Source organism: Hipposideros armiger, unplaced genomic scaffold, assembly GCF_001890085.2.
Source record: "Hipposideros armiger isolate ML-2016 unplaced genomic scaffold, ASM189008v1 scaffold_330, whole genome shotgun sequence".
In the NCBI taxonomy this organism is placed as follows: Eukaryota; Metazoa; Chordata; class Mammalia; order Chiroptera; family Hipposideridae; genus Hipposideros; species Hipposideros armiger.
The window spans coordinates 1,803,967-1,826,786 of NW_017731680.1; the positions used below are offsets into that span (position 1 = coordinate 1,803,967).

Sequence of the window (22,820 nt, forward strand, 5' to 3'; positions counted from 1 at the left end):
CAGGGGCTGCAGCCTACACTGTCGCTGGTGACTCAGGGCAGCCCAGCTCCAGGTGGAGCTGTTGTTCACCATCTTAGCTGTAGAGGGCGCAGTGTCACTGGCCCTCATGTGGGATCCGAACTAGGGTCCTACTGCTCAGAGCTGGCATCACAAACCAGCTCTTAACCAACGGGCCACTCGCCTGGCCCGCCTAGTTGTACTTTCTTTGTCTTTTCCTTGGTTAGCCAATAGTTTACTAATTTTATGTTTTATCATCATTAATACTTGGGTTGATTTAAGTTCCAGTGTACTAAGTATTTTACACATCTCATTTAATCTTCAAGATAACGTAGCCAGGTGGATGTCATGGATGGGAAAACAGCTCCCTGAAGGTCGAAAGGTTCAAGATCTCTTTGAAATATAGCTGCCATTCTTAAGGGGTAACTAGAGCTGAATGTCTTGCTCCAAAGCTTGAGCTTATTTCCTATGCATCCGCTGCCCTTTGAGAAGATAATTTTAAGGGATGGGTAGGATGTGGATGTCTCAGGTTAATAAAGGAGTTAAATCACTGATTAACCAATGTTGAATAATACTTCGTGTTTCTGAATCATTTCCTTTTTCAGAATGGTAAGGGCAAAGGAGTCACAGTGAAGTGTTCCAGGGTTTGGCAGGTACTGAACACCTCCAGTGAGCAGGTCAGAGGTGAAAGGAAGCACCGTCATTCCCAGGAACATCGGCCCCTGGGGCACACACCGACGATACTTGAGCCCGAAGCTGGGAAGTGTGTTTCCCCGTGAAACACTGTTTCAGTTGCGCGCTTGACAGGAAGGCCGCTTCAAGGCACGGGGCCTCTCGGGTGTGTGGGGGCTGGCTCGGAATCCCGAGCAGCAGTCGAACCGCTCCACCTGGGTCTCCGAGGCCGGACGTTTCCCCGCCCCGGCGCCCGCAGGTCCCTCCGAGCTCAGTCGACCCTGAATCCTAAGAGTCGGCTTTTCTGATTGGCTTAGAGTACCAAAGCAGGCGAGCGCAGCCCGAGACTCGCTCTTTGATTGGGTTTTAAAGGAACAGCAGAGCACGAAATAAAGAGGCCTCCAGTCATTGGGCCATTGTGTGAATCTCCTTTTGGCTTCTCTGCCGCCTGAATAAGCGTCTCAGGATCTTCGTCATGAGTCTTAAATCTGGGCCTGTCAGTTTGCCCCAGCGTTACTCGTCTCTAGGCAGGGCATGCAGTTTACAGAGTTCAACCAATCATATAACGCCGAGATCAGGTTGCCAGGCAGATTATGCTAATGAGACCCCGCCTTTTATACTGCTCCCACTCTGCGGCGGGAAGAACCACCTGGAGGTGGCGGGGGGGGGGTTGATTTCCATCACCCCTAGGGAGAGAGGATCAGGGACCCGCTGATCTTCCAGCTCCCCTCACCCAACGTCGTGTAAGTACCTAAAGGATTAAGGGAACCGGATAAGCCAGCGTCCAGAGTAACCCATCGGCTGGGAGGGTGTTTCGTCTTTGCTTAGTCCCACCCAAAATGGCGCCAAGCTCTTTCCGCGTCTCAGAGCCCGGCCGGGGCCAACCGACCGCGGACCCGGGTGGGGGGGGGAATTGATGGTGGTGGTGGGGGGGAGAAATCCCGGCGGCACCGCCCGATGGTACAGTCCAGCCGGGGCTGGGACGCGGCACCTCACTCGGGGTGGGGGGTCAAACCATCTGCACCTTCTAAGGGGAAAGGGGCAAAACCCCCTAGAGGAGTCCCTCCTGGCACCGCGCTTCGCAATGGCTTCGGTGCCGCTTCACCCCTGCCTTCGCCGCGCGCAGCCTCCCCTCTGCGACCCCCGAGTGGCTCGCACGCTCCGCCGGTCGCGCGCACCTCTCCTCCCCTGCCCGCGTTGGTTGGGCCGGGACGGCAGTTGGGCGCCCGGCGCGCTGCTGCCGCGGCGGTTGGGCGGGCGCTTGGGGTGCGACGGGCCGTCTTCCCTGGCCCGGGCCGGGAGGGGGTAGGGTGGGGGGTGCGGCTCAGGCCGCGGGGCTGTGCGGGCAGCTGGCCCTGCGCCATGGAGGGCTCCTTCGGAAGGGGCGCCCTGCTTTGTCTTGTGAGGCCTCGCTGCCACCTGCCATTGATTGCCGGCCCCCTGTCCCTTATTTACAAATGGGCGTCACCAGGACCCGGGGAGGCCCCGCTTGGAGGGACTTGGGGATGGCGCGTTGGGATCAGTCTTGGTAAACAGTGGCCCGGGGTGAGCTGGGCGGAGGCCGAGGTCAACCTTCGCTCGGTGTCGAGTGCAAAGGCGGGAATCAAAGGCCTTTGCGGAGCGGGTGGGTGGTGTTCTAGTTTCCAGCCGAACGTCGGCTTTCATTAAGTATTTGTGAGTCTGTGGCCTGGTATTAGGTACTCTAATCTCCTAGGTAAAGTGAACGTGGCGCTTTTGAATTTTTGTGGGCGTGTTTAGCCTGGCTTGGCGGATTTGTTGGATTTCAGTCAACTTCCAATCGATACTTGTGTATGCTTCAACACAAGAGGGCTGGTTGGGGTGCTGTCATCGAGGGTTAAATGTGTGATGAGTTTCACCCAGTCCATCTCTTTTTCTAATTCACCTTCGCCTTTTCAAATCTTGCCGGGCTCATGACCCCCCCTCCCCCCAAGGTTTTTAAACCAGACAGTACTTTATTAAAAAGAAATCACTCGGAACTGTTTCGTGGCCTCTTTTTCTGACCCGTTCTTTGATTATCACTTAACTTTTTGCTGTAAACTCTTTGAAAGGAGGAAGGTGTAGTGTGTTTTTGGTCTACTCACTCCGCCTACAGCACCACAATAGCTTCCACGTATAACCATACTTNAAAATTGTTAGAAAATATTTTCTATAATGTTTGCTGGAAGCTATCTTTTTGAAAACTGGTCATTCACATCCTCTTAGCCTACTCTACTAAAGTTTTTTTTTTTTTTTTTTTTTTTTTTCATTTTGCTCCTCAATACTATTTTTTCCCACCACTGGCTCAAAGTCTGCAGCTATCTTTCTCTTCTACCCACTGCCATGTCCTTCGGTCATTTTCCTCCATCAATGTTCAGCTAGAAGTGCAATCATGTCCTAAACAGGAGGAAGAAGTTGGCCTAAGGCCACAGTTTATTTAAAACAGTCTACATTTAATACAACTCTCAACTACTGCTTAAAAAGTGACCTTGAATAAACAACTAGCAATCCAGCTACTCTAGTAGTTTATTCACAAGTGAAAGTATACCGGGGCTGCTGGGCTGCGACCTACAACACTTTGTAATCAACAGTTGTGATCAGAGAAAAGAAAATCATAGATCACCCAGCTGTGTTTCCTGCTGTCAGTGAGGTGGGCAGAAAGAGTCAAAAGTAACCTTGGCAGGTGAGCTGCCTACAGGCAACATGGTGAAACAAGGCAAGTGTGCCTGGAGCAGAGACTTGGACCTCTGGGACTCCAGAAAATCCTTAATAATTGAGTCATCTCACACATCTCATTGCTTGAAGGACAAAGCTAAGTGCTTAATAGTCTCTCCATATCTCCATATTTTTCTCTGGTGTTTCCTATGATTATTGTTACTGTTTAGGAAAACTATTAATTTGAATTTAATAATTGTGTGTCTGATTACCATTTCAAACTCTCTTATAGACTCAACTGTATATCAACACATACCCTTTGGAAAAAAAANGAACTGGGGCCCTGCGGTTCAGAGCAGGCATCCCAAGCCAACTCTTAACCAACGTGCCACTCAGCCGGCCCTTTAGTTTCATTTTATTTTAATTTTTTAAATTATATTTAATTTATTGGGGTGACATTGGTTAGTAAAATTATATAGCTTTCAATTGTACCATTTTATAATGCATCATCTATATATTGCATTATGTTTTCATCACCCAGAGTCAGTTCTCCTTCTATCACCATGTATTTGACCTCCTCTACCCTCTTCTACCACCCTCCCCACAAGCCTTAGTTTTTTTATCAAATCATTTAACTAGTTTCTTAATTATGAATGGGGATAATAGTACCAAATCTCATAGACTCCGTAGGAGAATGCTTACCACTTACCATAACAGTATAAATGGCTCAATAACAAAGTACATAGCAATTGTGGCTTGGTAACTGTTTACTGATTATGGACCCTCTGCTTTAGCCAAACTCATCTTCCCATTGTCCCTACAATATTCTGGGGTGTTCCTTCATCTTTTCACTCCTTCATTTCTCATATGGAATGTTTGTTCCTCTCTGCCCACCAAAATCCCATCCACCCTTCTAGAGCAGTGCTTGGTAAACTTTTTAGGTAAAGAACTAGGGAGTGTTTATCCGAAGAAATCCAAAACACTATTTTAAAGAGATACATGCACCCTTATGTTCTTTGCAGCATTATTTACAATAGCTAAGATATGGAAGCTACCCAAGTGGCTGTCAATAGATGATAAGAGAAAGAGATGTGGTACGTATACACAATGGGATATAACTTGGCCATAAAAAAGAATGAAATCTTACCATTTGTAACAACATGGATGAACCTTGAGGGTATTATACTAAGTGAAATAAGTCAGACTGAGAAAGACAAATACAGCACCATATGATCTCACTTATCTGTGGAATCTAAAGAACAAAATACGCAAATAAAACAGAAACAGATTCATAGCTATAGAGAACAAATTGATGGTTGCCAGAGGGGAGGGGGGTTAGGGAGCTGGGTGAAAAAGGTGAATGGGTTAAGAAATACAAATTGGTAGATACAAAATAGTCATGGGGATGTAAAGCACAGCATAGAGTCAATAATGTTGCAATAACTAGGTATAGTGCCAGGTGGGTGCTAGACTAATGGGGGGAAAATCGCTGCATAAATTATGTAAATGTCTAACCACTATGTTGTACACCTGAAACTAATATAAAATAATATTGAATGCCAATTGTAACTTAACAACAACAACAACAACAACAACAACAAAAGAAACAGGGAGTAAATATTTGTGGCTTTGCTGGCCAGCCATATGGTTCTCATCACACCTGTTCTCTCCCACCTACATAGTGTGAAAGCATGGCTGTGTTCTAATTAAACTTTATTTGTGGACCCTGAAACTTAGAGTAATATAACTTTAATGTGTCACAAAATAGTCTTACTTTGAGTCTTTTCAACTATTTAATTAAAATTAATTAGTTAATTAATCTATTTTAACCATTTTAAAATGTAAAAACCATCCTTAGCTCACAGGCCATATGAAAGCAGGTGTTGGGCCGCCGTGGGCTGTGGTTTTCCAACCCCTGCACTAGAGCACACACTCCTTACTGAGGCTCTGTTGACCTTACTTGAAAATGACCCCTTTTGTCTATGAATGCCCTACAGGATTTTTGTACTGGTTTGTAATAGGAACATTTTTGAGTGATTAATTTGTATGGTGTGGCAATTATTGGGTTGTTGGAAAAGTCATTACGTATGTTTTCTATGTTTTTCATTGCAAAAATGCGTCATGACTTTTCCGACAACCCAATATTTGTGTTTATTTCTTGCTTCCTGAACATACTATAAATTCCTTGAAGCTATGGATATTTTTTAGCCCCCTCATACAGATTGCAATACAAGAATGCCTTTTACTTACTGGATTCTCAAATGTTTGGAGGAATAAAGGAGTGCATACAATTAACTTAAGACATTCAAAGTGATTTCTAAAGTTTTCCTCCCTTTTCTTCAAAATTCTTATTTTTGGAGGCAAATCCTACCATTTTCTTAGCATTGCTTGAAGATTTGGAGGCCAGTCTATTGGGGGTTATTCTCAGTCTTGTCATAAACTATGATTACAGGGAAATTTATAATGTCCTTCTGGTAGTGGGATAGCTGTAACTCCATTGACTAATTATTGCTTTGTGTTTGACTATCTTTTTAGTGTCCTTTCTAAGTCACCTGTTTATGTTTGATCCGTAATGTGTGACATTGACAGAACAGCGTGCTGAATACTTTACAAAGGAGGAAAATGAGATAGAAGTTTAGTGAATCATGTGAGAGTGGTGGGAGCCAGGGCTCAGGAGCGAAGTGTCTGTATTTCCCAATCCCAGGCGATTGTGTGTATATTAAGGAGATATCAATCCCTTACTCATCATTTATTCATCTTCTCTTCCCTTCATTTTCTCTTGAAGTTGGTGAATTAAAATTACTCTGCGTTTTACTTACTTCATAATTTGATAACTATAAGGACCTATGACCAATAGATGTTTAGGACACTTGTTTATGTGACTACAAGTTTTCTTAAGTACATTAAACCTGTTGGAATGACATATGACATAACTACAAAACAGTAAATCTAGAATGAAAACTAAATTATGTAGCAGTAATTGTGCTTGATGAGCTTTATTTCATTTAAAACTTTAAAAAGTTTATATATATATATATATATATATATATATATATATATACACACTTATCCCAAATACTAGGTGTCTCATCAAAAATATCTTTTTATGCATCATTTAAAAAATTACATCTTTTTTTCAGATTCATAGTTTTTCAGCAGTTATAAGCTGTAGGAGATGTATTTTAGTCCCAGAAAGTATGTATAAGACCTTTACAGAAAAAATTCTAAAGCTTTATTGAGTGTCTTTAAACAAAACCTAAACAAATAGAGAGACACACTGGTTCAAGGATCGGAAGATTCAATATTGTAAGGTGTCAATTCTTTGGAAACTGCTTATAGATTTAATGTAATTCCAGCAAATTTTAAAAAAGTAGACAAGCTGATACTAAAATTTTTGTCAAGGCCCAATAAAAGGCAACACACTCTTGGAAAAGAGAAGGAAATTGGACAAACTTCTCTAATAGAGATCAAGAAGAGCTATAATAATTAAGACAGTGTAATATTGGCACCGAGGTAGACTAATAGATTGATAGAACACCATAAGGAGTCCAGATACATTTCACACATATTCATGATTTATGACCCAGGAGGCATGGCAGATGAAAGGCAAAATAATAAAGCTTTTATTTATTTATTTATTTATTTTAAAGATTTTTATTGGGGAATTGGGGGCGGGGAACAGTGCTGGGGAATTGGGGGAAGGGGAACAGAGAAGTTGCTGTCCTTTTGTTCTTCAGTCTAGTTGTGGAGGACGTTGCTTCACTGGCCCAAGTTGGCACCATCATTGTACTCTTCCAGGGTGAGGCAGATCAGTCGCCGGCTTTTGGACGGCCGCTCACTGGCAGCTGCTGGCCGCTTGCTACACACGGTAGCCATGGCAACCAACTGCAGCAGATTCTGCAGCCTAGCCATCGCTGGAGACTTACAGCAGCCCAGCTCCAGGTTGAGCTGTTGTTCAGCATCTTAGCTGTAGAGGGCAGTGTCACTGGCTCTCATATGTGGGATCCGAACCGGAGTCCTCTGGCGTCCCAAGCCAGCTCTTAACCAACACGCCACTTGGTTGGCCCCAAAATAATAAAGCTTTTAGAAGTTAATAGAGGAGAATATATTCATGACCTCAGTATAGAGAAAGGTTTCTTAAATAAGATGTTACCTTAACTAATAGAATAATGGGCAAGAGTCTTCAACAAGCACTTCAGAAAAGGAGAAACCTAAATGTCTAATAAACATATGAAAAAGTGTTCAATCTTGTTAATAATCAAGGAAATGCAACTTATTACCACAGTGCCATATTACTCTACACCTAAGTAAAGTTGGCGATACCAAATCCTGAAGTTGTTGAGCAATAGGAACATTCGTACCTCGCTGGTAGGAATATAAATTGGTCTGACTACTTTGGAAAACAGTTTGGCGTTACCTAGAAAGTAAAAAAAAAACATGAAGGCTCTAAAGCCGAGCAGTTCCAATGTTAGAGAAATGCATAGACATGAGAGAACCAGAAAAAATATTCAGAGTAATCAATTTTCCTGATATGAATTGATGCAGTTAATATTTCAGGGCTGCTATGTTGTGTACTGTACGCACAGGTAGCTTTTTTTTTGATGAATAAATGTTATTTATATTTCCTCTTTCTGCTGAATATTTTAATAAAATCTTCTGTCCAATCTGTTCTTCAGTTTCTAAAACATGCTGGGCATTTAATAAATCTTGTTGTGTTTTTAAAAATTATTTGAAATTTTATAATGGTACTCTTCACTATAGCTTTGGAGTTACCTCAGCTCTCTGGCTATTGATTCATTTGCTCAATTAAGTCTGTTTGTGGGTTTGGTAAATTATAACCTCCTCTGGTTCCTTTGAGATCAAGCCTAGCCTTGTGATTGCATCATCTGGTGGGTGATCAAAGGGATAGCAGCTGGTCCAAGCCATGCTTGGGTTCTGACAGCTTTGCCTACCTAGGAGCAAAGCTGTGCAGCAGAGAAGGAAAAAGATCCCTGTAATATAAGGGATTTGGGTTCAAATCACACTTATCAGTGTTATGACCTTGGACAAGTAATTTTTGGTTGAGAATTAAGTGAGGTTGAGTATTTAAATACCCAAGGCATCTTAGTATTTAAATATTTAAAGACATACTGAGTATTCCAATAGTCAGGACATCTCACAATGCCTGGCATGTGATAGGTGCTCAGGAAATGGTAACAGCTGTAATTATTACTGTTCCACAAGTTGTTTCCTAAATAACATTGAATTTCCACAGTATGCATTTTCAATCAGATGAACTATGATTATGACAATTTTTAAAATAAAGAACTGCCTCTGTTAAGGGAGCCTAATTTTGTGGTCTCATTGAACTCCTTTATTAGATTTGCAAATGTGTCCAACATGTTGTGGTCTACATCTGAATGAAATGGTCCAGCAAGTGTTTGCAAAGATACAGCTGAGATTTCTAAATAGGAACATGGTGCCACTGTTTTGTCTCTCCTTATGAAAGTAAATGCTAGTCACATAGTTTAAAAATTATATCAGTGTTAAGTTGAAATATACATATTTTCTAGTGAAATACGTCTACAGTTAAGAGATACTTATTCCCAAATCAATTGTTTAATAATAAAAATGTATTAAAAATGTCTGAATTGGAAATTAGACTTTTCTGGATAAGATACCCTCGCGATCTTGCGATCGAATACTTAGCCTGTGGTGGTCATTCTTTAGTTATTAACATTTGTGATACATTCTCTGCCATTGTACTATACTGTAACAAATAACCCACTCTATCTTAACACTGAGTCTGCGAATTAGGTAAGACAGGTGCTATTATTCCAGGTTCAAGATAAAGAACTTTTACTTGCCTTCACATCCAATATTTTTCCACTACTCTGTACTGAGAAAATACTTTAAGAACTTCCTGGCTTATAGAAGAAGACAACTCTGAATACTAGACCAGTAGATGCTGGCCGACTATAGTAGTTTCATTAAGATGGAGGAGGTAGAATTTAGATTACAATTCTTAATTATATGCCAGTAAGATAGATTTTTTTAATGAAGGCAATAATAACTGCCTCACTGAGCTCACTATCTTGTTAATCAAATGCTTGTTTTTGACCATTCTGTGTTTCATATGTCACTTTGCAAACAAAGAACTGAGGTTGAGGAATGAAAATTTGAAAATGAACAGAAGACTAAGCCCACGTTAACCTGTTCACAGGGGGAGTGAACTGGATATAAAGGGAGTTACTTCAAACCAGTATCAATTTGCTGCTCAGTCTTGGGTCAGTGCCATGGTTCAGTCTATTTGAACAAAAGGCTATGTGTTCCAGGAGTTTGAGGTAGAGTGAACACGTTGTTACATGGTTTTCTCTTGTATTTCATACATAGTGTTAAATTATGAAAATTTTGTTCTAGAATACTTTAAGCAATTGTAAGTTTCTTTTTTCCCATTTAAAACATTTTAAAGCACTTGAATTAATTGAGGAAGCAGCTTATACTTAAGATTATGCCTCTTTACATTATCCAGTATTTTATGCTAACAAGTTTGATATGTGATTGTTGAGTCATAGTTACCACCCAGAACCATCTGTAAGAAAGGCTTTCAGGGCCCCAGAAGACCCACCTGCAAGTCTGCTATTTAGTTACTGCAATTGCTAATTCAACAAAAGAGCTTGAGATATGTGGGCCAGATAGCTATCTGTGTACAGGTGTGCCAGGGCCACAGATTGTACTTGTACCCCTCCCATTTGTCTTGTGAATAAATGCCACTGTTCAAAAAGGTGGCTGGAGGGATTGTGCTGGGAGTTATGTAAATCTATTATCCATAGTCGAAAAACAAGGATGCGCAATATGATCTGATGAGTCATTTGTATCAATCTTTCAGTCTTCAAAAGTTCCTCATAAATCTTATATCTAAATACAAAACATATTTCAAATATTTCTGATAAATGTGTGGAGTAGATTTGCATGTTATGTGGCAAAGGGAAGCTGGAAAATCAGATGCCCATGAGAATAACCTGGTTGACAAGGAAGACTACCAGTCTTCAGAATTCTAAGACATAAATGACCACAAACATATTAGGGAAGCTGGTAAGTTTTTGTTTTTTTGTTTTTTTGTTTGTTTTTTATTGAGAAAGTTGTAAGGATTCTTGCTAAGTTTTTATTTAGTAATAAAAACGTTTTTTTTTAAGGCGCGAAAACTTTAAGCACTGAAGGTTTGTGTATGAATATCTATTAATATTGCTAAATTGGAGTAACAATTCAGAGCTCAAATCTTTGCCCATCACTTACTAAAGACAATTCTTGGCCTTGTTATAATCAATCCCTCATATTACTTCTAGAATGATTTTCCCAAAAGAGTTACTGCCATGATAAAATATTTTTCTTTCCTTTTTGTGTGAGAGTTAGCTGGATCTGGCTGACATCAGAATCTCCTGGGGAGGTTTATAAACAAAGATTCCTGCCCTTTTCTCTGCCTCTGAAGTTATTGGAAGCAAAATTTTCAGGGGTGAGACTCTGCAATTTGTCTTTTCTCCTAGTTCTCCAGGTAATTCTGATACAACCAGTTCATGAAGTTTGGGAATTGTATTCTTCAACTTGAAGTCTTTTATAGGCCCATCCTAACTACTGTTTAAGTCTTTTCTTTCTCATAGTTACTAGTCCCTGAGCATGCCCTAAATTTCTCTTGCCTCTGGAACTTTCTCAAGCTATTTTCATCAGAAATGCCTTTACATTTACTGTAGTAGCAAATATTATTCTCTGTCTCTCTCCACATACACATACACACATGTATCTACATATATAAAGGTTCTTGATGTTTATTGCCAAATTGCTCCTAGAAGGTTTGCATAGATTTAAAAGTACACCTTTTTAAAAAACTGCTTTATCAAGATATAATTCACATACCATACAATTCAGTCACTGAAACTGTACAATTCAGTGGCTTTAGCATATTCACAGTTACGCAACTGTTACCACAATCAATTTTAGAATATTTTCTTTTTTTTTTTAAAGAAACTTTATTGGGGAACAGTGTGTTTTTCCAGGACCCATCAGCTCCAAGTAGTTGTCTTCCATCTAGTTGTGGAGGATGCAGCTCACCGGCCCACATGGGAATTGAACCGGCAACCTTGGTGCTATGAGCCTGCTCTCCAACCACCTGAGCCAACCGGTGGCCCCCAATTTTAGAATATTTTCATAACCCCCAAAAGAAACTCCAGACCTCTTTAGCCATCACCCTTTAATTCCCCATTTCATCCCAATTCCTTGGCAACCACTTATCTACTTTCTGTCTCTATTGATTTGCCTGTTCTGCAAATTTTATATAAATAGAATTATTCAATATGCGATTAGGTCCTTTGTGATTAGCTTCTTTCACTTTGCAGAACTAAGTTTTCAAGGTTCATTCTTGTTGTAGCATTTATAAGTATTCCTTTTCTTTCTTTTTTCTTTTGCTGAGTAGTAGTCCATTATATGGATATCCCACATTTTATCTATCCATTCATCAGCAGATGGACTTTTGGGTTGTTTCCACTTTATAGCTGTTATGAATAATGCTGCTATGAACATTGATGTACAAGTTTTTATGTGAACATATATTTTTATCTCCCTTGGGTTTATTATACCTTGGTGACAAATCACTGGGTCATTGTGTAACTATGTTTGGCTTTTAGAGGAAATGCCAGACTGTTTTCCATAGTGTCTGCACCGTTTTACATTCTCACCAGCAGTGTATGAGGGTTCTAGTTTCCTGCATCCTCACCAATACTTGCTATTATCTGTCGTTATATCAGAATTTTGAATGAAATCGAGATTAAAATATTCTACAAAAATGAGCATAATAGAAACTAGAATAACATTAACAAAGACAATTTTATAATTTTATATGGTTAGTTGACATGGTATAAAAAATGCTGCCTAGTGTTGTGTTTGGAGCTCCCCAAACAAGTAAAAAAATATTTTGCTGGAATTGAGGCTACAAAATCTATGTTCAACTATAATTCTGAAGCTACAATATTCTGTACATTTTCTTAGCTGGACAAACCTTTACTCTTAGTGGGGAGTTTACAATCTGTATGACTTGAATTTCAAGTATATTCTGTTTACACAATAGCAGGTAAAGAACCTGAGGTGCTGCATTCCTTTAAACCCTAGAAATGAACATGAATCAGTAGGGTCTGTCAAAAATTCTATCAGTAACCAGAACAACCACAATAATGAACATTTTCCAGTGTTTCCTTTGTGCCTGTTGTTGGGTTTTATTTCATTTATTTCATAGTTTCACCTTATTATTTCATAGTTCTGCCTAAAGGAGTAGAACTATTATTACTTTTATTCCCATTTTATAGAGGAGGGAATTAAGGCTTGAGGAGTGAATTAACTTGCCCCTGGTCATGTAGTGGGCAGATAGTGGCTAAGGAACCTAAAACAGTCCTCTGATTTTGGAGCTCAGTTGTCTGTTATCCAAATTCATCTAGCAGGACTAAATGTGGGGGAAGAGGAAGTCTGATTGACAGTGGGCTACTGGAAGGTCATGTTAAGGCACCAGGTATTGCATAAGGGCTTACCATAGGCCTATTACACGAGAGAATACTGTTTATGTGAGATTTGTGAGATTTCCAACATTGCTCATTGTCATCCCTGAACCTTTGCCCATCCTGTTAACCAAAGCAGGTTGGAGGCCCCAGGGGAGGATTGAGATGTCTATTCTAGTCCCTGAACTGCCCTACCACTGAGCTTGGCTGTGTCAACTTAAGCCTGCTTTTTGACCAGTATGAACTCAACTCCTCTGTATATAATGGGGATGGTGATAACTGAACTAATGTTACAGTGTTGTCATGGCATGACACAAGATCATGGATGGGAAAATTTTAGAAACTATACAGTTATACATCAAAATATACACCTTGAGTTATAATAGTTGGACTTCTCAGAAAATTTTTTCTAATATCATATTTGGTTTGCAGTGTATTCATTGCATTTACAAGGACTGTTTTTTTTGTTTTTGTTTTTGTTTTTTGCTGAGCCATCCTACCACCTGTTGGCAGCTCAGCGGCAGCTCAGCTCAGGCCGGGAATCGAACTGCTGTTGCTCAGAGCTCGCACTCTTGAGCGAGCTCTTAACCAACTGATCCACTCGGCCAGCCCTAGGACTGTTTTTTTTTTAATTATTTATTTTTACCAGTTACAGTTGACATTCAATTTTTTTTCTGGTTCTTTCCATAGTCCATGATTTTATTTATTTTGTAAAAATAAAATATTTATAAAATGCATGCCCTGGAATTGGTTGCTTCTAATACAACACATACTTAATTTTTTATCCAGGTAATGAATGCACTACCCTATCAATATTTAGTGAATAAGTCATATTTTCCTTACTCATTTGAAATGCCAAATAATTATGTAATCAATATTTATAATTTTATGAGTTTATTATTTATCAATCCATTCATTCGTTGAAGAACTAGTTTTTCAAGCAACTACTATGAGTTGACATTCAATATTATTTTATATTAGTTTCAGGTGAACAGGGACTGGTTTTGATTTTGACTTTGTGTACCTTGGGAGCAGCTGAATTCCATGTACCTTTGCAGTTCTATAGTTGGTGTGATTTCAAGTTCCCTCAGAATATTCTGATTTGCTAGTTTATAGTACTAGATAATGTCATGTATAATTTACTTTTCTTCCCCTTTGTGTTTTTTTTTTCTTTCCAGCTTATTAAAGCTCAGTTACAAACATTGATGTCATATATACTGTATTTCCCCATGTATAAGACGCACCCTTTTCCAAAAAATTTGGGGTCTAAAAGCTGAGTGTGGGGCCGACCAAGTGGCGCGTTGATTAGGAACTGGCTTGGGACGCCAGAGGGCCCCGGTTCGGATCCCATATATGAGGGCCAGTGACACTGCCCTCCACAGCTAAGACGCTGAATAACAGCTTGACCTGGAGCTGGGCTGCCGTGGGTCGCGGGCGACGGCGTGGGCTGCAGTCCCCTGCTGCAGTGGGCTGCCATAAGCTACTGTGTGTAGCCGGCAGCCAGCGTGAGCGGCCAGCAGCCGCCATGAGTGGCCATCCAGAAGCCGGCGACTGATCTGCCTCGCCCGGGAAGAGCGCAGTGATGGTGCCAGCTTGGGCCAGTGAAGCAGCATCCTCCACAATTAGAACAAAACAACAGCAACTTGTCTGTTCCTCTTCCCCTGATTCCCCAATAAAATCTTAAAAAACACACACACACACACAAAAACTGAGTGTGTCTTATACGGTGGCTGTAAAGTTTTTTCACTTGCATTTCCCGTTTTTTTCGTGCTTGTTTTTGTGCTCATACAACCACTATATAAGATGCACCCAGTTTTAGACCCAAAATTTTTGTAAAAGGGTGCGTCTTATACATGGGGAAATACGGTATACCTAATTTCTTAACTATAGAAGCAGTTGTGTACATTGTTCTTATGGTAACACATTGTTTATCTATGAGAATTCATCCTAAGAAGGTTTTTGTTAAGTAGCAAATTTCCTCCTAAGGCAGGAGAAGACTGTAGCATACATTCATTCAAGAAAGAGTTGTTGAGGGGCAGCCAGTTAGCTCAGCTGGCTAGAGCACAGTGCTCATAACACCAAGGTTCCTGGTTTGATCCCACGTGGGTCACTGAGTTGCTCCCTCCACAACGAGATTGAAACAACTACATGACTTGGAGCTGATGGGTCCTGGAAAAATACACTGTTCCCCAATTAAAAAAAAAAAAAAAAAAAAGAGTTGTTGACAGCCTGAGGTGCCAGGCATGGTTCTAGGTGCTGAGGGTGACGGTGCCCTCATACAATCATTCCAGGGAGGGGACAGACAATACACAAATATATACATGACTTAATTGATGATAAATTCTTTGCAGGGTATTAAAGCAGAGGGATGTGAGGGAGGGTGAACAGGAGAGGCCTACTGAGGAGTGACACTGATGCTGAGATTTGAACAAGGAGGAGGATCCCAAAGCATCCAGGCAGAGGTCCTGCAAAAGCCCTAAAGGCTGGCATGTGCTCCAAAGAAGTGGCAAGTAGGAAAGAGAAGTGGGTAGAGAGGGAGCCTGGCAGTGCAGCCTTTAGAGGTCAGGCCACCAAATGAGGCTGTGAAGAGGCTGCCAGAGATGGGAGGAACCCAGGGAAGTTTCCTACCAAGTGTTAGGAAGTAAAGAGTTTGAAGAAGGGTATGGATGGTGCAGAGAGGTCAAGTAACATGAGAACCTAGGAGTGAGCCTTGGATTTGACAGTAGACATTTTAAAAAGTGCAGTTTCAGGGGAGTGGTGGGGACCAAACCCCAAGTGGAGTGGGCCAAGGAATGTCTGTGAGGTGGGGAAGTAGAGGCAGACTGCAGACAACTTTTTTTTTTTTTAATTTTTTTTTAATTTAATTTTTATTTTTTTTTAGCTGAGCCATCCCGCCACCTGTTGGCAGCTCACGGCTGCTCAGCTCGGGCTGACTCGAACCGCTGTTGCTCAGAGCTCAAACTCTTGAGCGAGCTCTTAACCAACTGAGCCACTCAGCCGGCCCTACAGACAACTTTTCAGAGTTTTTATTGTGTGTGAAAATGAGCAGACAGATAGTGTGGTAGGTGAGCATGAAAGTGAATTCAAGGGAAAGTTTTGTTTAATGTAAACACTTTTAATATAACATGTTTAGGAAAGTACACAGTTTTTATTTCAATAAATCAATAATAAAATTAAAATATTATAAATATAGGAGGTACTCTGCAGATTTACTGATGTGAGTGTTCCAATAGGGAGGGAGAGAGTGTTGCTGCCGAAGACTCAGGGGTGAAGCCCGTGAGCGTATCGGAAGGACCAGCTCCGGAGCAGTTAAGTGGAGAGGTTGGTCTTTGGTAGGACTGGGGACATTTCCTCCATTGTAATGTATATAGCAGGAATGTTTAATCAATTTAATTTCAAAGTTAGGAGAATGAATTTTAATAAGAACACACTATTTTTGATGGAAGTCCTAAAGTGGACCAGGGCCCACCAAGGAAGAGGCTCCTTAGGAAACACCTCAAAATCTCTGTTGTAACCCCTGAAAGATCAAACCCAGGAGCAGACCTAGCCTTCTAGTCTTCCAGAGACTGTGAGCCAGCCTCGAGTTAACGTGGTGGGACTGAGTGCCTGCCCTTCTGCCATCTTCCAGAGGAAAGGTAGATCATGGGGGAAGATGGTGGATGGGAGAGGATGCTTTCAGGCACCAGTGGTGTTCTGTTCCTTGATCCGCATGCATTTACTTTGTGAACATCCCACGAGTTAGACCAGCTAATGATTTGTATACTTTTCTATAGGCCTGCAATACACTTATGTGGCTGTGAGGTTTGCACCTAAAATCTTGTGAGAGTAAAATAGAGGACTCCTGATAGGTTTCTCTTTGAAATTGCCTTCACATTTTACCAGCCAACCAGCTATTCTTTGTAAAAAGAAAAAGGCAGACATCAAGGTTTATCATTCTTTAGAGCTCACACTGAGTGCTGGTTCCTTTTGAACTCTCAAAGATTTTAATGTAGAATTGTCACACTAAGACCCCCAACAAGTCTCTTAGCCTAGGTTTTTCTTTGTGTGAATGGGGAGAGTTCTTTTCAGTGACTCGATGGGGTACTAATGCATTGCTAACAAACTATCAAATGGGATGGGAGGCTTAATCTTTGTGTTTTTCTTTTGGTACATGAAAAGTTCTTATCTGAACCCAGGGAAAAAAAGCCCAGATTTCTTGGGTTGATGTGAAGAAAGATTTGCTTGCATGCTTCTCTTGAGGCACAAGAAAGGAGTGCCAAATCCTAACTAGAAAAAAGAACCTTCTTTCACAGGAAAAAACCTTTAGTTGATTGTCTCTAAAGCCCTTTTTGTGCCCAAGAAAAGTAGGAGGAATCATTGCCTGGTGTGAAGATTTCAGCATGGGAAGTGGAAGGGCAAAGGGACACAAACAAATGGAGAGGAAAAGAAGGCCAAGGTTACCATCTCAGACCTGCCTGATACACTTGCATGTTTGTCATTTTATGTTTTCTAATCTGTTGTTTTTTAAACCTTAGTTCAATCCCCTTCTGGTTACACACTATCATCTTTGATGATGGCGAGAAACAAATTAGGAAAATTTTTTTAGGTTGCATTTTACAGTAGTTCTTAGATTGTAACAGATAGCTCAGTCTCATGATATTAAAAATGCTGCTTACTCTGAAATTTATCTGCCATTGTCCAGTTTCTGAAGGTTTTTCTGGGGTTCTTTTTCCAGTGGCCTAAAATTTTATCTGGAGTTTTTCTGCAATCTTGAACATTTCGTTGTTCGTTTCATGTCAGTATTTATAACAAATGTTAAATGTGAATGGCAGCAGAAATACCTGGAAGATCCCATTGTCACTTTCATCCCTAATCTTTGCCCTTAGACCTCTCTGTTTATGTGGAGATATTTTGAATCCATAATGGCCTAATTAAAAACAATTTTTAAAAAGTTGGAACTTAGTCAGAGGCTTATTGTTATTATTTAAAAAATTTGTTGAAAGCCTGGTTTCCCTGTTTATTTACTTCCCCAGAAAACTTTAGGTCCTTAGGTATATTTCCCCTAACTTAAATTGTCTTTATTTTACTTCCTAGAGTATTTAAAAAATATTTCAGTCCTATTCCTCCACCCTCACTAGTGGGTTTCCAGTAGCTCTTCAACTGGGGTCATGGTATGGTAAGATGACAAATGGAGGGACTGCAGGCTGACCAGACCCACGACTGTGAGCAAGTGACCTCATCTTTCTCCGAAGTCATTTCCTCCTTTATAAAATGTGGAACGATATTGCATCAGCCCTCTCACAGGGTTGACGTGAAGAGCAAAAAAACGGTGTCTGTGAGAGCACTCGGAAAACCTTGCCAGGCTAGGTTCAAGTATAGTTGTTACTTTGAACTACTCATTTCCACTTTTACTCAATATGAATAATTTGTTGTGAATTTTTAAAGTTGAGAAACTTATGTGATGGATTACGGGGGCTTCCCCTTCTTAGCAAGAATGGGGAATTTGTGCTGAAATTTGTACAGTTTTGTTATTTGTCCATTGCTACTTCCCGCTGCTAGTTCCTGTTCACCATTTAGCACTAAGTCCAGTATTTTTTCTTTTGTTTTGAGTTATACAACTATTTGTTCCAGAAATCAGTTGAATGTAAAATTTCTACTTGCCATTTCAAGTGCGTGAATATAATAGAAGTCCTTTATTTTCATTCTACTTGGTCTAATTCTGTAGCTCTTAAATTTAATATAACACTTCAGTCATGTGGTAGTTATCAGAGCACTTCTTTATTATTCTGTACTTCTAAGTTTTCTGAATTGTGAGGATATGTGGTAAAATATGCATAAAATATGCATTAAACAATTTCATTGGGTCATTGTGGACATTATTATTAATTAAATAGGTTGATAAGTGTTGATTGCTTAGACCAGTGTCTTGCATGTGGTAGGCATCCAATACCTGTTAGCTACCCACATATCCTGGCCCTGTGATTGGCCCAGGGCCCAAGGGGCACAGTGCCAGAACCAGAGGACTGTGGTTGATGGTAGATTCTGCGGCCAGTGGGATAGGGAGTTTCCCAAGCCTTGCATTAAAAAATGTGGAGTGAAACCCAAGATGAATCAGGTCAGGAGTCAGAGATCCAGGAAATAAACCCAGAACCAGAGCCTAGAGTTTGTGAGTTAGGAATTGTGAGGTAGGGAAAAAAGGAGCAGTTGAAATTAGGTCAACAGGGCAGCCTGTGGTGACAGGCCTTTAACAGGACAGTGAACTGGACAGGGACCTTCCTTTGTACCTTCCTGTCTCTACCCCCCCCCAAAGTCTTAGAAGTAAATTATGTGGGTGAGATATTTGTACCTAAGAAGTGGGAAGAATGAGACTGAGGTCTGACAGGACATTGGCAATAACAGCAATCACTACTATTTATTGTGCACTTCCCATGTGCCAGACACTTTGATAGGTGATTTATATGGTAGCTACCCTGCTACAAGTAAAGAGCTGATTCTAAGTGGGTGAATGTTAGAGATTAGCTCATTTGACCTGAGCTGAGAGTGATGTCAGGAAAAGCACAGGTTCAGTTTGGCTGGGCAGAAGGACCAGTGGAGGTCAGGGTTCATTGTGCATGTGAGGAGTAGGGGCTCCTGTGTGGCCATGGGGTTTATTCATGACTGTGATGGGAAAGGGACCAGTGAAGTCCCATCTCCACCATGGTGGGATAGGCTGGAGATTACTTTCTGGGGTCATCTATAGCATGTTTTAATTTTAATACTTTTTATTGTGGTAAAATATGCATAAAATAAAATTTATCATTTAACTATTTTTTTGTGTATGGTTCATTGGCTTAAGTACATTCACAATGCTATACAATCATCACCACTATTCATTTTCAGAACTTTTTCATCATCCTAAACAGACATTCCATACCCATTAAGCAGTAACTCTCCCCAGCCCCTGGTAATCTCTTCTCTGCTTCCTGTCAGTATGAATTTGACTACTCTAGATACCTCATATAAATGGATTTATACAATATTTGTCCTTTTGAATCTGGCTTATTTCACGTAGCATAATATTTTAAAAGTTCACCCATGCTGTACCATGTATCAGAATTGCCTTCCCTTTTAAGACTTAATAATATTTCATTGTATGTATATACCACTTTGTGTTTAACCATACATCTGTTGATGGTACTTAGGGCATTTTTAAGAGTTGTGTTCTGGGCACTTTATCAGGGTCCCATTGGTTCTCAAAAGGTCATTGTACTTGGGGCTGGCCAAGTGGCTCAATTGGTTAAGAGTCAGTTTAAGAGCATGAGCTCTGAGCAACAGGGCCGCTGGTTCGATTCTCACATGGGCCAGTGATGCTGTGCCCCAAGCTGAGCTGTCGCTGAGCTGCCAACAGGTGGCAGGATAGCTTAGCTGGCGTAACAACAAGATTGCCTATTCGATGATGGGCTATGCCCACCCGCAACTAAGACTGAACTTGGCACCTTGAGCAGAGCTGCTGCCCAGGTGGCTCAATGGATAGAGTGTGCGCTGTTAACAAGGCTGCTGGGTTTAACACCCGCTTGGGATGGTGGCTACGCCCACTCACAACTAAGATTGTAACGCAGCATCTTGAGCTTAGAGGCCACCCACGAGCTGCTGACGGGAAGCCAGATGATGACTGGCGCCTTCCACAACGAAGACTGAAGAACAACAACTTGGCTGGTCCCCTTTCTCAATTCCCCAACACTTTTCCCCTCCCCCAACTCCCCAATGAAATTAAAACAAACAAACAAAAAAGGTCACTGTACTCACCTAGTCAGAGAATGGTGGGAGCCTAATAAGTGTCCCCTCCTTCAACCTTGACTGTAACTGCTGAGTTTATTTTACTCAGGAAATCTTTCTCATGGGAATAATATTTTAGATTGTTATACTTTTATTTTTTCCTAAAGTATTTAATAATTTTTTAATTTTTCAATTACAGTTGACATATAATATTTTATTAGTTTCAGATGTACAACATAGTGATTAGACATTTGTATAACTTATGAAGTAATCACCCTGATAAATCTAGTACCTATCTGACACCATAGTTATTACAATATTATTGACTGTATTCCTTAAGCTGTACTTTATATCCCCATGACTGTTTTGTAACTACCAATTTGTACCTTTTAATCCTTTCCCCCACATTCACCCACTTCCCCAACTCCCCAACCATCTGACAACCATCAAAATGTTCTCTGTATCTATGAGTTTGTTTCTGTTTTATTTATTTTGTTTTATAGATTCCCCATATAAATCAAATCATATGGTATTTGTCTTTCTTCCTCTGTCTAATGTATTTCACTCAGCATAATACCTTCTGGGTCCATCCATGTTGTTGCAGATGGCAAGATTTCATTCTTTTTTATGGGTGAGTAATGTTCCATTGTATATATGTACCACTTTTTCTTTATTCATTCATCTATTGATGAACATTTAGGTTGCTTCCATATCTTGGCTATTGTAAATAATACTGCAATAAACATACAGATGCATATGTTTTGTTTTGTTTTGTTTTTAGAAATTTTATTGGGGAACAGTGTGTTTTTCTAGGACCCATCAGCTCCAAATCAAGTAGCAGTCTTCAATCTAGATGAGGGTGCAGCTCCATGGCCCATGTAGGAATCGAACTGGCAACATTGGTGTTATGAGGCTGTGCTCTAACCACCTGAGTTAACCAGCTGCCCCGCATATGTGTTTTCAAATTAGTATTTTGGGTATCTTTGGATAAATACCTAGAAATAGAATTACCAAGTCCTTCTTTGTCTCTTGTTATAGGCTTTGTTTTAAAGTCTATTTTATCTGGTGTAAGTATTGCTTCTTGAACTTTTTCTGTTGTTGTTGCTTCCATTTTCATGAAATATCTTTTTCCATCTCTTTACTTTCAGTTTGTGTCTTTTCCATCTGAAGTGAATCTCTTGTGTTCAGCATATGTAAGGGTCTTGTTTTCTTATCCATTTAGCCACCCTATGACTTTTGATTGGGGCATTAAGTCCATTTATATTTAAAGTAATTGTTGATAGATATGTAGTTATTGCCATTTTAATTATTCATATTTTTGAACTCCCCCCCCCCCCCTGTCTTAAAGAAGTCTTTCTAACATTCCTTGTAATAATGGTTTGGTGGTGATGAACTCCTTTAGCTTTTTCTTGTCTAGGCAGCTCTTTTTCTGTTCTTCAATTCTAAATGATAGCTTTGCTGGGTAGAGTAATCTTGGTTGCAGGTTTTAACTTTTCATCACTTTGAATATTTACTGCCAGTCCCTTCTGGCCTGCAAAGTTTCTGTTGAGAAATCAGCTGAAGGTCTCATGAGAGCTCCCTTGTAGGTAACTAACTGCTTTTCTCTTGCTGCTTTTAAGGTTCTCTCTTTGTCTTCAATCTTTGGCATTTTAGTTATGATGTGTCTTGGTGTGGGCCTCTTTGGGTTCATCTTGTTTGGGCTTCCTGGGCTTGTATAACTATTTCTTTCACCAGGTTAGGGAAGTTTTCCATCATTATTTCTTCAAATAGGTTTTCATTTCCTTTCTCTCTTCTCCTTCTGGTACCCCTATGATGCAAATGTTGGTGTGCTTGATGTTCTCCCAGAGGCCCCTTAACTATTCTCATTTTTTAAAAATTATTTTTTCTGTTCTGATTGGGTGTGTTGTACTACTTTATCTTCCAAATTGCTGATTTGATTCTCTGCTTCATCTAATCTGTTGATTCCCTCTAATGTATTCTTTTTTTTTTTTTAAGATTTTATTGGGGAATTGGGGGAGGGAATAGCGTTGGGGAATCGGGGAAGGGGAACAGACAAGTTGCAGTCCTTTTGTTCTTCAGTCTAGTTGTGGAGGACGTTGCTTCACTGGCCCACGTTAGTATTATCATTGCACTCTTCCTGGGTGAGGCAGTTGCTCGCCGGCCATTGGGCAGCTGCTCACGGCAGCTCACAGCAGCTCACGCCAGCTGCCGACCACACATGGTAGTTCACGGCAGCCCACTGGAGCA

At 40.6% G+C, this 22,820-nt stretch overlaps 1 protein-coding gene across 1 annotated transcript in view; it reads left to right on the top strand.

Annotated features, from left to right (window-relative positions):
* The first annotated feature begins 1,626 nt into the window (after positions 1-1,626).
* Positions 1,627-22,820, top strand: part of PRDM10 (PR/SET domain 10) — a 90,979-nt gene continuing 69,785 nt past the window's right edge. Inside the window, exon 1 of the mRNA XM_019660792.1 lies at positions 1,627-1,974. Coding sequence (XP_019516337.1) covers positions 1,627-1,974 — 348 coding nt within the window. The remainder of the gene's footprint in view (positions 1,975-22,820) is intronic.